Source organism: Synchiropus splendidus, chromosome 16 (genome assembly GCF_027744825.2).
Source record: "Synchiropus splendidus isolate RoL2022-P1 chromosome 16, RoL_Sspl_1.0, whole genome shotgun sequence".
Classification (NCBI taxonomy): Eukaryota; Metazoa; Chordata; class Actinopteri; order Syngnathiformes; family Callionymidae; genus Synchiropus; species Synchiropus splendidus.
Genome location: NC_071349.1, coordinates 7,340,271 through 7,356,688, shown reverse-complemented (window position 1 = coordinate 7,356,688; position 16,418 = coordinate 7,340,271). Strand labels below are relative to the sequence as shown.

General features: G+C 48.8%; 1 protein-coding gene across 1 annotated transcript; it reads right to left on the bottom strand.

The window, feature by feature from the left end:
- On the bottom strand, positions 1–16,244 carry crip2 (cysteine-rich protein 2). The gene is made up of 9 exons (XM_053845503.1): positions 16,083–16,244; positions 11,754–11,966; positions 4,159–4,253; positions 2,131–2,188; positions 1,920–2,048; positions 1,509–1,577; positions 1,342–1,436; positions 1,019–1,076; positions 1–809 (listed from the first exon to the last, which is right to left on the bottom strand). The coding sequence occupies exons 2-9, from the start codon at positions 11,902–11,904 to the stop codon at positions 742–744; spliced, it is 723 nt and encodes a 240-aa protein (XP_053701478.1). The 5' UTR covers positions 11,905–11,966; positions 16,083–16,244; the 3' UTR covers positions 1–741.
- Positions 16,245–16,418: the final 174 nt, after the last annotated feature.

Sequence of the window (16,418 nt, the reverse complement as noted above, 5' to 3'; positions counted from 1 at the left end):
TTGTCACAATTTATTGCATTTATTAAAGGGAACACAAGTTCAGAACTGGTCCAATACTGAAGTGGCACGAGTCTAAAATATTTACTGGTACAGGGACTAAAAAGAGCGAGGTTGAGCTCTACAGCGCCCCCTGCTGCGTCTAACGAGCTAAAGATGGAGCACAAACCAGAACAACATCAGATGCACATTCCTGCTGAATGACTTGTCGGCAGAGGCTACATGCTAAGCTAGCGCTAACAGCAAAATACCACATTTATGTGAGAGTGTTTTGGGGGAACAGCGGGGTTAGCTCTGCAGCTAGTGGCGGCCCACGTGCTCTGTGTCGCAGTTTCGATACTTGACGGTTCCGATTGTAACAAAATACTTTCTTCAGTCTCTTTAGAAAAACAATCTTTACATCTCAGCAAAAACATTTACATGCTGGACCGCAGCCAATATGAACAAAGCTTTATTGTGCTCCTGAGCGCCCCCTTTGTGTGCAGCGAAGAAGCCCACCTCCACACCTGAGCGTCCTCCGAGGGTCGGGTGTTACAGGTGAGGCGTGAGGTCAATCACAGATGGAGTCGAGAATGAGATTATTGTGCGATTAGAGACTGATGGGAGAGAGAGATGGCGCCGTCGAGTCGCGTCGTACGAGTCGGATGAGCTGGTGGCGGGTCAGGATGCGAGGACTGGAGCGGAGATGGAGGAGAGTTTCAGTGTGAACGCAGGAGGAGGATGGAGGGGGAGGGGTCACGGGGTTCAGGGCTGGCTCACGGCACTGGGCTCCTTGTCATAGATGTAGCTGCCCACACCACCAGTGTTCACGCCTGGAGAAACCACAGGGACAGGAGAAGGGTCGCGGGTTAGAAGCCCAAACAAGGGGTGAACAGCAGGGTCGGAGAAGCTGAGTGACTGAGTTACGATGAGATTACTGATGAGTTACAATGCTTCTGTCCAGAGGCGGAAGGCTCCCTGACATTCTGCTTCAAGTCTAACTGGCAAAATTAGCGGGCGGAAGGCGCCCCCTAGCGGTTACCTTTGGGCCCGAACAGAACGGCATAGCAGGGTTTGTGGCAGTAGGGCTGTCCGTCATGCTGGAGGAGGAAAACACAGTGAGCATTCTCATCAAACATGGAAGAAACAGCACCCGTCTATCACCTCAGGAGGACGGAAAAATGAAGGCAAAAAATGTAAAATGCAAGTTATGTATCAAAATACTGCTAAAAACTCTCATCAGAACAGACAAGGGTCACCTCCATGGTCGGGACATCTGGCCCTCTTTGGCACCCCGAAACTAACAACCATTTGTTTCAACTAGTGGAGCCGAATACGTGGACCCAGCAGGCCAGAGTGGCTCACCTCGGCGTGACTGCCGGCCGCCAGGGTCTTGCTGCAGCGCTCGCAGCGCAGGCAGGGGCGGTGCCAGTCTTTGCCCAGCGACGTCACCTTCTCAGCTGCAGAGGCGCCAAACAACTGCTTCAGTTATCTAGCTCCACACTCACTTCCTCAGCCTCGGGAACACTCACCGAAGTACACCTTCTTGTTACAGCGGGGGCACAGGTTGGCTTCTCCAGAGAAGGTGGTGATACTGCCAGCTGTTGGCGTATTAGAACAGTGGAAACTCAAGCTGGTTCTCACACAGGTTCATCTGGTCACTCTGCAGACAATCTCACTACAGGGCCCCTTGCTCAGGTAACACACACACACACACTTGTATCGCTATCCTTGTGGGGACCTCTCATTACCATAACCCTTCCCCCAGCCGCTCACCCTAAACATAACCATCCAAAACCAGGACTCTTAACCCAATTGTGACCCAGATATTTTGTAGTTTTAACCAGAAAACTGAGGCTTGGATTTGTGTGGTCCGGCCAAATGGTTCCCACATAGGCATAAGGTCCCCACAAGTGAGGATAAAGCAGTTACACACACATTACCTTTCGATGGCGCCTTTGGAACAAACGTCTTCTTCTCCTCTGCTTTGGTGGCAGAGTCGATGGTGGTGGACGGGTTGTTGTTGGCCGGGGCATCGTACACATAAGAACCAGCACCGCCGATGTTCACACCTGAACGGAACCAATGCCACAACAATGAAGAACAATACACCATTTGTGTTTTTGATCTCAGAGTTGGGGAGCTGTCCTTCACCTTTTGGCCCGTAGAGGGCAGCATAGCACGGCTTGTGGCAGTAGGGTCTCCCATCATGCTGTCAGACACACAAACGACAGGATTAACACACACACACACAGTCGAGTGGAGCCATATAAACCTGGGGGGTGTTTTGATTTTTTCCGGGTGACTGAGACTCAGGGGAGAGATTCCAAAAAGGGAGTCTTTAAAACCCGATGATGTCATTGTCACAGAGCCTCTGAAGACAGAGCAGACCACAGTGGTAACCAGGTAACAGCTTCACACTCAAGTGTGTCGCCACACAAGTGTCGCTGAGAGATGAGTGTTCCTGGTGCATGCTGGGAAAGTGACCACCGGACGCACCAAAAAAGGAGGCCAACAGGCAGCAGGGTGCCCACTGGTCCAGTGCTGGATAACCATAAATGAGAGTCAGTGATGCTTACAGCGTGACACCGGAGGCTGGCTGAAGGTCCACATGATTGTGGGGACACGTGTCACCTTCCAGATGTCAATCTGTCCAGGCAAGACGTGGAGGACGGCATCCAAACAAACAGTTTTTTTGCGCAAACTAGAGTTGGAGATCAGACGCAGTCTTGAGCATGGACACCATCTCTCTGCCACTTCACATTGGAAGGAGAACAGCAACAACATTCCAGGAAACATGTTCATGAAGCAGCTTCCTGATGTGCGGCGCCTCGCCGCTGTCTGTAGTACGAGTCTGGAGGATGGTCTTACTAACGTCTGTGATTTAGTTCCAGTTTCAGTCACCTTAAAAATGGATCATGATTCACTGCACGGCCCACTCTGTTCCCAGCAGCTCACACTCCCCACATCCTGAGCCCTAATCCATCTTTTCCATCCATTACTCCGCTTCAGTTTAGTTCCTGGGACGGCCAGTGCAGAGGAGCGCGAGTGTGAAGCAAAGGGACGAGCATCTGAGCAAATGAGGGGCAATGTAGACAAAAGAGCGCTGTCTTGGCATCTGCATGGACCTCAACTGACTTTTCATGTGACACGCAGATGGATCAGCCAGAGCAGGTTCAGTGACCTTCAGTGGAGGCACTTTGATGGGGGTTAGCGGCCAGCAACAGTTAGGTCAGAAGTAAAGGTCCTCAAACAATGGCAGCAGTTGTTCCGCAGGTGGGTGGAGGGTCTGTGCGACGTTGCCGTGTGACTGTGTAACGGAAGGATAGTGCTCCCCATCTCACCCCCCCAACACACACACACGAGCTCCTCGTGGAGATACATGTGGACCAGGCGTGGAATTAAGCATAAAAACATCCACACTGTAATTTCCTGCGTCATTTACGACCAGAGAAACCACACTTGCAACCATTCAATACAAGTGTGACTGTAAAAGTGGGGCGGCACATTTCATCCCCCCTTCCTGTTGGTCGGGTTCAGCTGTATCAGGAAAAGTCTTTTAGTCTGGATGCTGCATTGACTGGGAAGCAGCTCAAGCCTCTAGCTCTTCCACCAGCCTCCCGACCTTCTCTGTGCTGGCTGTAAGGTTTTATAGTTTGTTCCCGAGGACAGTCAGTTCTGGCAGACAGGCCACTCTTTCACTCATATACTGAAGGCTTTCTGCCCAATATTATTGCCCTACGTTGATTTACTTAATCCAATCCTGTTTTAGCGTTTGAACTCATGTTGAGAGCAATGAGCTCCATTGGACAGCAGATAGAGATCCATGGTCCATGTCTCCAACTCCCGTTTTAATCCCAGATATCTAGCAAAACGGAGCTGCCGTTTCACAGTGAACAAATGTCCCTGGATCTGAGCAGTTCGAGACAGCGCGCCATCAGGAGCCTCAGACCCAGACTTCATAACTCCACCGCTCTGGGAACCCCTCCAGTTCCCACGGCTGGATGGAAGGAGCAGGAATGTCTGGGTAACCTCAGACGACCACCGTTTTGTTGATGAGGAATTCAACTTTACTTTTTTTTCTAGACTTCACGTCCAGATTAACCCTCGATATGGCAGAAAATGTTTGGGGTCACTGGATTAGCTGCACATCCAGACACCTCTGATGCTGGTGTTACTAACCTCAGCGTGGCCTCCAGCGTTGAGAAGCTTGTTGCAGCGGTCGCACTTGAGACAAAGCTTGTGCCAGTCCTTCCCCAGTGACGACACTTTCTCAGCTGTGGGACAAAAAAAAGACAGAAATCAATGCTTTACTGTGGACTCTCCGGCACTGTGGATGGCCTGCATGAGGTGCTTGTTCTGACGTGACATCACAGCGCTGCACAGTAGCCATTGATTCTGTCTAAATCTAAATCCTGTCATCAAGTGCTGGTGGGGGTTGGGAGAGCTGGGGATGCCTGTATGGGGCAGGATGTGGTGATGTCACTCTGAGACAGTGGTGCGATTCCCCGTCCAGCTGGAGCAACGGGGGGCGCCTACAACCCAGATCCATTGTCCCGACACCCCAAAACATCCACCCCCCTCCCCCAGTTAACTGTACACATGCAGCCTGGTTTCCCTCCAGACAAGCCCCGGAGCCTAATAATACCCTCTCCAGCAACACTTGTGAGTCCAGACAATGGCTGCAGCACAGTCCCACTGGGCCGGGGAAACACCTTCCTTATCTGCCCGCGCCACAAACTAGCGGAAAAGGAAACAGGCTTCCTTCTAGTCAAACATGACGCTCCTTCGTTTACTATTGTTTCCTAGCTAAACATTTGAAGTCCTGCTTCTCTGCGGATCACATCCCAGTGAGGGAGCTCAGCACTGCCGTGAAGGCGTCCACGCCCCAACATTCTGACCACTGGGTGGCCAAAAACATCTTCACCACAATAGTTCTACAGCAGGTACAGAGAATATGTCCCAAAAGAAGTGCTGTTACAGTGAGTATGGGAGTGAGCCGGGCTGCGAGGCAGCTCTCCAAACACAAGTCCAAGTGAATGGAAACAAACGTCAGCAGCAGCAGCATGTCCCACTTTCTCTGCGAGCGAACCGACATCGGCGTTTTAACAGCTTCGTGTTATGAAGGGCATCAGTGATTATGAGAGAGCAGAGCTGCGCTCTGGCTGTGGAGTCACAGGCCGGGGGAGGTTCTAGCATCTGGCCACAGCTCCAGCCTTTATTATCCATGATATAGCCCCAAGTGCAGAATTTAATCCACCAAACATGCATCTGGGCTCAAATGATTTCAGAGAATCAGAAAGAAAATCTGCAGCAGTGACTCACCAGAGCTGGGAGTGTGGAGCAGCTTCATCGGTGAGGTGCACACGCAGGGAGGAACTAGACTGAACCGCTTCTGCTCTGATCTGCAGCAGCTCCACACTAGGAACATCTCCAAGGGAGAAGATGATGATGATGATGATGAAGTTACTCAGTGGACCATCCATTAATTTTTGACATCCTGCAGCTCCTTTGAGGGGAACACTGAGGTGTTCCCAGGGGAGACATCTCTTTCCAGTGAGCCCTTGGTCTGAACTGCCAGACATGATCCAAGCGACAAGGTCTTCTGGCTTCTCCTAATGCTGAGGAGCAGCAGCTCCTGGATGACCTAGCTCCTAACCCGATCACATAGAGCAGTCCCAATCCAAAGCCTGAGACCAGGCACCAGCAGGAACTTCAGAAGGCAGTCGTGTAAGGAGAGCTCTGCCTCTCAGCTTGACTCTGTCTTCACCACGACAGTCTCCTGAGCCAAGAAGCTACACTCACAATAACCAGAGGAGACAATGAAGAGCTCCTCCACCTCCAGGACGGACCGAGTAAAGAACCACAGAAGAAAGCCTGACCACGGCAGTCTTCAGCTCACTTGTTTTCTACTCTCCACACACAGTTCAGAGAAAGGTTGATCAATACAAACTTGTTTAACTTGAGATCACTACACACGTTCATGGCACACTAAGGCTGGATGGAGAGTAACTCTCGTCATTCATGGTTCCAACTTGGTCAAAACCAACCTAATCTGGACTAGTTATGGCTCAGAAGCACTCATATATTCACCACAATTCCCTCCACGTCAGCCAACAGCAGCTGAAGCCATGATCCCTGCCACGCTGTGGATTAGCGCACTGGTGTTTACTGCTGGACACTACTCAGGCGGACAACAGCCTGATAACAGCATTACACTGAACTGCAGAGAAAACCACAACGGAGAGCTTCTAAATATAAACAGTTGTAATGACACGTTTGTTATTAACCAGATGGAGGGACTGAGTCGCCCCAGAAGAGACCATACATCACTCCGCTCTTCTAGTCTGGAAGAACCTGCTCTCAAACCAGCAACAAAGTTTTTCTGCCTGGCCGGACTGCTTCAGTTGTTCAACTTTTATTAAAGAAAAAAAAGCAATACTCTCCAGACTTCAGAGAATTTCCCATTTTGACTTCCGACACACAGCAATCCTGGAAACACGCCTGTAGCCAGCCATCCACCAGAGCACTTTCATCACAAAGCATAAATCTCTAGAAGAGGCCCCAGACACAACTGTAAGAGAAGTTCACGCTTTCAGCTCAAATAAAATCAAGTTGTTAGCAGATTAAAGGAATGTGAGTCAGATCTGGGACTCTCTGAAATCCCCACGTCAAGTCCTCCATCCAACACACTGGCCTGTAGTTCAGCCCAGCAGGTCACCAGAGACACAAACAAGCCATCGAGGAGAACCAGAAATGTTGTTGACCTTGAAGACAAATGGCTTTTACTTAGCTTCATTAGCAGAACTGACTGTGATCAGAGTCATGGATGTCACATTAACAGAGTCTGACTCTGCATCACATGAAGGCTTGAGGAGAGCTGCCTGGTGATGATTTAATGGAGGACCAAGGTCTTGAAGGGCAGCACAATTGGATCCGTGTTGTTGTTTGCTTTGGTTACACAATGATTTCATTAACGCCAAAGTCACTTCTCTGTGAAGCAGAGCATCTCTCCGACTGAAGCAGGCCCAGCACCAGACCATGTTCATGGGTCGGGACACGGAGGTTAACAAGAGACCTTCAGATGGTGGGACATTAGTGGCTAACTCCTTCAATGACTTGATTATCTGTTGACATCTGGAAGCAAACACAAGAGGCGAGGATGACTCCGGGTCAGAGCAGCACTGAGACAGACTCACACAGCTGACCACCCACCAGCAGAAATATGAGGATCGAAGGTGGAGATTTGAGGAGACATCCATCCTCAGGACCAGAAACGTGACCCAGAAGGAAGCCATTTTATGCCAAGACTATTTATAAGCTTAGTGATGTAACCAATGTTTTCCTAACAGCGAATCATGGTCGGATGGATTTTGTTCCAGCCTCCAGTGATGCGGACCCATCTGTTCTTCCCGCAGCAAAGTCACACCAAACAAAGAAAGTCACAACTACACTTCATCTTTATCAATGGAAAAATGGAGACATTTTCCAAATGTTCAAGCCCCAAAACTAAAGACTAAAGGCTTTCCCCGACAGTGTACTCCACCTCCCACCAGGCCAAAAAATAAAAAAAATCAGCAGAAAATAAGTGACGTATCGTCATTCAGAAATGAATAACCGATATAACCATTCACATTCAGGAGCCTCAGTGCAAGGACTAGTTACAACACCAGTACCGCTGCTCTGAGCGCCAGCAAGTTATAGCCGATGTTGAAGCTAGCTAGCTAGCTAACAATGGCACGTAAAAAAATGTAGCGAACGACAACTTCATCATGCCTGAAAAGAGGTCACGAATTTATGAGTTTTAGGAAGTCTGTGATTTTATCATTTGATCACAGAACAACCTTGCATGACCCAGACCCACGCAATCTGGCGCACAACTCAGCTGCGCAAAACAACTCTGCGTTGATACAAAATGCAGATTTCTAGCATGATATAATAAAAAGAATGCAGGAAGGAATATAGTGTTTATGGGAGAGCATCCTCTCACTGTTGTCTCTGGAGCACAGACAACAGTGGTGACCTCATCTTCAGCTAAAAGACAAGAGCCATTCAGTGGGAGTAGAAGAGAGAGTCAGCTGATGAGATGGCATTGAAGTGATGGATGTGTTTTAAAGTACTGCAGCTCAGCGCTTCACTGAAGTACCGTTGGAAATTTAAAAATGTATTTTCAAAGACCAAGTGAACTGGAAGGGCGCTGACCCCTAGTGCTGAGTTGCAATCGATTAGTTGCGCGTGCAGTTTCCTGTGGTGCCGGAAGAAAACACAGGCTCTCAGCGAGTCCGTCTGTGGCTGATGCAACCTTGAGGCAAAGCATGCTAGAGGTCGTCTGTCTCCCCAGAACTAGGCAAAGTTTCCTTCCCTCCCTTCTGAAAAGAGATGGAGTCGACCTCGTGAATTCAGCTGGCTGACGTAAATGGACTGTAGTTAACATGCATCCTGTTTGAGCTGGTCAGAGGAGCTGCAGGCAGTGACCACGCACGGCGGCTGGCTCCAGGGCTCTCTGCTCCAACACTGTCAAATCCAGCGGACACTCTTCAGCCCAAGTTAAAGGCACTTGCTGAAAAAGTCTGAAGCTAAAAAGTAGATTTAATAATTGCCAGCCTAAAGGTCCTATGTGAGGAGCCTCTTGTGCAGTCAAAAACATATTAACATCCTCACAATGCAGGGTTCTCCCCTGTGCTTCAGCAGCATCCGGGCACCCTACACTCCGACTTTGACTCCTTGATATAGTCGCTAAATCAGGCCAACAATGAGAGCCACCTCACTCGATCCACCCAACCGCTTGATAACAACTTTATTCTTCGCCTCTCTGAGACGACCGAGCTCGTCTCCCCGTCTCTGAGAGAAGGTTGACTCCACCAGTAACCACCCTCTACTTGTTTTGGTCAGCAGAACCCCAACAATGTGACCACAGGTGAGGGCAAGTATGCAGACACCTGTTCCCCAAGTAGTCACTCAATCCCTCCCACTCTTGGGAACCACAGTTACAGACCTTCAGGGGCTGACCCTGTTACTCCCTATCAACCACAAAGCCATTTTGAGGTAACTTGCTGCATCAGTTTGAGTTTGACATGGTTATGGAGGTGCGTCCTCAGAGCAGACTCTCGCACAACTCTGTTGATGCCCACGAATTGTTCTACAGTCCTCCTACAGCAAGCGTTGTGTAACTGGTCACAAAGGAAGCCAAACAGCTCCACCTGTGTTAAATGGGGAAGTGAAGGAGGGGTGACATTTAGGAACAAGTCTAATAGCTTGTCCATTAAGGGATCATATTAGTGCCTCCAAAAAGACAGAGAAAGGGGACCTTCTTTCACCAGAGCACAGTAGCTGACAGGTTATGCAATGGCAACAGGCGAAGGCAGCAACTCAAGAAATGACGTTATATAACCGCCACATTCACGCAGCCCACTGGGCAGTCGAGTGGAAAACAGGGTACTCTCATGTTGACAGATAGGACCTGAATAAGGAGGATTTTGTGAGGACATTGTGGCTAAAAGCAGGATCAATGGGAGGTGTGTGGGAAACACTCCACTCTCAGCCACAGAGGGCCTGCTGTGAGAAGGGATGTCCTTTCGGATTATAATGCACACTGCACTTGCAGAGTTGGAGGAGAAAATAAAGGAAGTCATCGCGCCCCATTTCCCCTCATTCTTTGGTCCGGTTCAGGGTGAGGAATTTGGGCCTGAAGGCAAATCCTAGCTAGTGAGGAGGAAACCACACAGAGAGGAGAACTTGTGAATGAAAGCCACGGCCATTAGCTCCTATCTTCGTCTCTTATTCAGTCAGGGAGATGAAGAACGCTGTGAAGATGATCCCACGCCAATGTGGGAAGTTTGTTTCAGCCCCACCTCAGAGCATACAACAGCAACTCCTCCACTCTTGAGTGGGTTCAGGGGATCGAAAAGGAGTAGGAGCGTTCGGGCGTAGTTTGTGTTGGATTTGTTCACAACAGACGTGGTGGAGGTCCGCAAGAGTCTGCTGTGGTTTTCCACACAGCCGATTTATTCCAGAGAATTGAAAACCACAAAATTGTAGCTGCATGTTGACAGATCATCCTTATTTAGGACTTATTTAATTGTGTATTGAGATGAACTTTACCCAAGAAAGCTAGTAATAGTTTCACTAACCAAATGAGGCTTGGTTGTGACTGGTTTCTTATTATTACTTGACATATACCAACCCAAACCAGGAACGTTGAATGTGGAATGTACAGCCGTGTGCAGGAAATGCTGGGATCATTAACCCACAAGCCTCCTTCTTACACCGATGGAACTCAGAAATGCGCCTTGAAACCGAGGGACTTCCGAGCCAGACTGCGGCTCACCACCAAAAACGTCTCGCATCGGTTAAGAAAACAAGTCTGCTCCAACTGAAGTTGGTCACCAGCATCTGGGAGACGAAGGTCTGCAGGCAGCACCACAAGTCAGAGTCCCAACATGTGACAGGATGCGCACAATAACCGGTAACACACGCTTCAGCAAGACTATTTCATTACGCAGCTGCTTTGACATCTGCAGACATGACACTGTGTCGCTGCTCTGGAGAGCCCTCCAGGGTCACTGCTCTGGTGCAACGTCATGGGGCTCAGCGCTCACCCAGCTTGACCTCTCCCTGCTCTGTCATACCCACAACAGCCATGACTGAAGCTTCGCCTCCCCTCCACACTTGGGGCTCTCCTCCAGGAAGACCTTCCTCCTCATCTTTTGGTGTGCGCAGCCCCAAGAGTTCTCCACCCAGCCAGACACACCCGGGCCAAAAATAACTGTATGTTATATAAAAGCATCACTTGGCTGCCGTGACTCACCGGCAGCAGGAAATGAAGCCACATATGAAACAAGTGCAAAACATGAGCAAATGTGAGACTGAATTATTCCAGGCTCGTGACTCGTGGGAACCATAGGATGAGCTGCAGCTGTGATGCGCCGCTCCTCTTACATAAGAGGACTTTCATCCATTCACGTAATTGATTTTGATCCCATCATCACTCCGTGTGCTGCGAAGTGCAAGAGAAGACCAGAGGCAGACACAATAGTTGTGTTGCCATCACGCAGCCAAAACTAAACAGAAGATTACCCGGGCACCGCTGGGACGCCAAATAGGTTGTGATTCATAAACACCCTTCAGTCAGAGCAATTTGTGTTTATCTTTAAGCTGCTCTAATCTCTGCTCTCATCTGGGTACATTCTTGCTGTGTTATCAGGGCTTCCAGAGCCTCAGCATCAGAGCTGGGAGACAGTTCTGTTGACAGGACTCTGTGCACCAGGCTGTCTCAGCATATGGCCCCGCGGCTCCCAGCAGGTCTTTCACTGGCCGCTGAAACATGGGAAGTTAACCAGCAAATTAGGAATAAAACAGTTGCTCAGAAACCCGGAGCATCTAGTTCCTCCCAAATCATATATACACAAGAAGCTGTCAACCATCTAGTTACACTAAAAACAGCCTCCTGAACTACACAGATTCCGGAGGGAATTGGGGTTCATTTGTTTCCCACAAGTGAGCAGAGCTGTCTGGAAGAGCAAGGAGAAATATTGGTTGATGATAGCGAAGGGCTGTGCAAACTTGGTGGGGGATTCTGGGGTTCCAACACGAGAGTGACGCGCCTCAGCTCAGCCGGGAGCAGGGAATGAATGAATGAGTGAATGTACACACACACACACTTCTGTTTTTAAACTGAAAGCGACGCAAGATTTATTTCGGCGACGCGTTATGCCGAACTAGCATAAACTAGTGTTTATTGTGGCGCACCATCACCCGCTATAGTAAACGTGACTCACCGAAATACACCGTCCTGTCACACTTGGGGCACTTGGAAGCCATCGTTGAGCGGCAGAAGTGGAGCGAAAGTGTTGCTGTTGTTCGCCACTGTCCCCGGATCCTCGACTCGAGCTCCGTCTGTCCGCAGCAAGTGTCCCGCTCCCGGAGCATCCACCAGGGTGACGCGGCTCATTTGCATAGCCCCGCCCCAACTGCCACGGTGCCCGAGCGCGCTGCGTTCAAGCACATCAAGGAAAATCAGCCAAGAAGCGAAGAGCGCGTTATTAAGACAAATATTTTTAAATAAATATAGACCGTCTAAATCACTTACATACTCTGTCAAAACATCCGAGCATGTAGGAATAAATTTCTTTTCTCTACCATTTAAATACGGCAGCAAAATCCGCTGGACATTTTTCTACAGTCATGAACCTATCAGGGCACATTACGTCATGGATAAAACGTCACACGTGAGCTCTTTTTAGAAAGGAAAAAAACGATCTAAAAAAACAACCATATATTTATATAACTGGTAGGTTTTCCTCTTACAAAAACATATTATTATTTAAAAGTGTGTACAATTGAACGATGTGATAAATGATGACCTGCATGTACTGACCGGGTCACAGACATCAAACCTTCAATAGGGTTTATTGAGGTAAGATCGATGCAAGGGTGCAATTCTGCTGAGTGTCCACTCAGACTCTGAGTGTGTCGACTTGAAGTCTGAATGATGGAACTTTGCCCTAACAGTGATAAAGATGCAGCATCCTCACATCAGAGCAACAACACAGCTTTCTACTTCTATCTTTGGCTTGTGAGGGAACCAGGCGTGGATCAGGCCAAGACAGTGTCGGCCAGTGTTCAGAACCAGGCGGGAAGTCCTTCGAGCCGGTCCACTGTCGCTCTGGCACTCCCACGTCTCTGTTTCCTCTCTCCAAAAGAGGCTGAGTTCGGTCCAGCACAATGGAGTCTTTCAGTGTGAGTGACTTGGTGGAATTTGTTAGTCAACGGAAGACACTGAAACGTGGCTCGGGTGGATCAGTCGACGGGTGCTGGCACGATGACAAATCAGGGCTTGTGAGAAGCCAGCTCCCAAGCTCTTCACCTCCAGTCACTTCCCCTACACGTCTGTGGGCTCTGAGGTCATCTCTTTCACACATCACCACCGTCTGCCTTGTGACCATGAGCAGACCCCAGTCTGCAGACAGATAAAGCATTTATGTACCCTCAGATTAGACTTCCAAACGATCACTCCTTATCTCAGAGCTGCTTCCCTGCGTAAACTTTGCTCCCGCCAACTAGCGAGCGGAGAAACTGCCGGATAGCGTTTCTCATCTTGAGCTTCCTGTACAGCATCAAGTATAGAAGCTGCGTTCTGCTCCAGTGTGGCTCTCACGGTGCTGTCCACCTCCGGGTCTCTGCTGCCACTGCAACTTTACTGCCAGTTCAGCTCAGACCTGCTGAGACCCAGGCAGATTCCCACTGCAGATCAAGCAAATGGACCAATCTGCATCTTCACTGCTCATTCCTCTTGATAAGAGTGTGAAGTAGAACTATCAGTAAATCCAGCTGCTGTTCCTCGAAGTAAAACCAATGTCATGCACATCCGAGTTGGGACTAAATACACAGCCTTGTTTTTAAGAGACGTTTTTGTCTTCTAATGCAGTGAACTGAACAAAAGACAGAAGGTGAAGTCAACCTGCCCTCCGAGGTTTTTAAAATTGAGATCAAATACATATAGGACACTAATAACAGACAGCTGAGTGTGGAAATGAGGACTGATGTCTCAGGTCCAGTCAGTGAGTGGTGTCTGTTCTTCCTGCTCTACTCGGTCGACCAGAACCAGCTATGACAACAATTCAGGACTGCAAACATCCTGTCATCAAGTGTCACACACATATCTGGGCCACGTGTGAGTGGCAGGTGAGGGTGGATGTTCTCATCAAAGACAGATCTGTTAGGAGACCATGCCGACACACTCAGGTACTCAGACTTCTGGAAAACTTTTCAAGTCCCATCTGTCTTCAGGTTCAGGAATGAACAGGTGCCAGGACTGGTTTACAGTGTCACAATGTGGACCCTGAGTTTGGCACGATTCACTTCCCAACCACGCTGGCACGTGACACAATGCAGATGCTCAGCTGTCCTCATGAACGAAATCACGTAAAGACCAACCAAAGACCACAACAGCCTTCTTTCTTCAGCCAGAGTGTTTTGGCTCCAGCTCCGGACTTTTGAGGTCTTCATTGATGTCAGGCAGACATTAGATGTGAGGAGTCCAGGGACACGACAGACTGAGAAGTTTGAATCTTAACTGAGCCTCTGCAAGCTAAATCTGCTGTGCTGTGGAGGGTTGCTACAGGCACTCTGATTTCCTCCCACCGCTCAACACCATCTGCGTCTGCTCTGTGATGGACTGGCATCCTGTCCAGGGTGTCCCCCGCTTCAGACTCTAGTAAGGCATGAGGGAATAAATATGAGACCCTAAATATCCTGCCTGTCTGACTGACGGCAGAATGTAAAACCTGATGGTCCATCTGAAATCTAAAAACCACTCCAGTCATCTTCACTCATGTTACCCTTCTCCTCTTGTTTGAGTTGTGAAAGTCTATTTATAGCCTACGCACTCAGTGTTTATTAAACTGTGATTGCATTTTCTGCTCTGGTTGGTGACCAGAAGCGGTTGGGGGCATGCTTGTTCCCCTGTAATAAAAGAGCGGCACATATGTTCCAGTCTCAGTGGAGGAAGGGTGTGGCGACAGCAGCTGGCACAAATTTCAGGATGCTTTTCATCCCTCAGGCTTCTTAAGATACGTGACTTTTGCCTCTTTTAGACCTTCCAGCACCGATCACTAAACAAGTCCTTGCTGTGGCTGTTCTTTTTTGTGCATGAAACGCCCATCTTTCCACACTTACACTCTTTCAGTGCTTCACTCTTGTTCAGTTTGCTGATCAAGGCGTCTCATGTTTGTTCAGCACAGTGATTCTGAAGTAGTCGATGGCCCTGTATCTGCTGAGGAAGACGGAAGCATCAGTCACTGCTGACAGGCACGACAGCTCCGTCAATGAGGTCCAAAAGGACGTCTCTGGTTGCTGCATTGACCATAGAAATGCAGGGCCTTGGAACACCACATCAAGAACTTTGATCTACACCGTGAGGTGTGTCGTTTCTTTAAAATGCTTTTTTACTTTCACGATTTCTAGAATATTATCATATGAATTTGCTTTCTGGGTAAAAAATGAAGTGAAGTTCAAGTTCAAAATAAAATACAGGTTCCATGTAGAACAAAAGTCTCTCTAGAAGAATATTTAAAATATAGACAGCATGAGGAGCTACAGCAACCCAAGTCTATCCTCCCTCCCTGACCAGGTCTCCAAAGTTTTGCACATGTCCCTCTGATAAGATGGTTTCTTGTCCTTCCTTGTCACTCTCAAGTGGACACCTGAGCATCCTCAGCTCAGACTGTTTTTACTCTGCTTCTTGTCTCAGTGTCAGAGCTACTGTCTCTGCAGATCTTTTCTCTCGATCATAGCACTATCTAATGCGAGGGAATCCACAAAACTGAACAGATTTTTGAGTTGACTTCACTATTAAGTTAAGACTTTTCTTACTTTTCCCTTCACCACTCAGGTTAGTGGAGCCTCGGCACGCCCTAGCATCCACCCTTCCTTAGCATGGCTGTGATTCTTTTTTCCAAACTGGGACTCCCCCACACGCTCCAGTCCTTTCACCAACTGCCAGCCTCTCTCTGAAGGTGGAGACATGCTGGCGGTCCACCAGCTGCTCCTCAAAAAAGCAGTGCTGGTGACACATGATGAAGTGGAGGAAGGAGAGTCTCTGACAAGGTGGGGCACTGGGAAGAACATCCGCAGCTTTGAAGCTCAAGGAAGTTGAGAATTAAGTTGTTTTTAACAACATGCAAATGTGAATAACAAGATCAGAAAAGTTCAAAATGTTTATGATGGAAAAGAGCAGCAAGACAACAAACATTCAAGAGCACGTGACAGAGGAGGTTTTGCAGCTTTAAACACGTGACATGTAACAAGGACACAACGCGACAGAACTGCCATGAACGGTGAAACGCAACTTCGACAGAAGCCCACGGAGCCTGAATGTCGACTGTGCAGAGACGTGCGCAAAAATACTAAATGTACTGGCGCCACCGTGTGGCAGGTTCACACCACTGCCCTACATAAACGACTGCAAACTCGTCGACTTTGATGAGTCTCTAAAAAAAGCCTAGTGTTGGATTAACTACAATTTCGAACCGGTCGTTTCAATGTGAGATACACGACAGAGACACCATCGGGCGGGACGTTTGAACGGAAGAGAAAACTGCTATTACCTTCACTCCGGAGTTTTAAAAATACATGTAACCCCCTCGGTCAGACTGTTGTTGGCGATGTCCTCATTCCAACTAAAATAATCCAGCCATTAGATGTAATCTAAAACGATGCTGTTTCGCATGTTATACGGGTTATTTCGGTATAGCATCGGCGCATGCGTCAGAACGCGGCGCACAGAAGCCCCGGATGTTGTGCTCCTCCATTTAGGTGTGCGAGTTGAGCTACGCGGCTCTGCGCGTCTGTTGGAGCGTGTGTGCTGTGATCCTGTCGCACATCCCTAATGCGTATGTTGTTGTAGCACGACACCAGCTTCTCGCCGTCACTTTATTCGACAA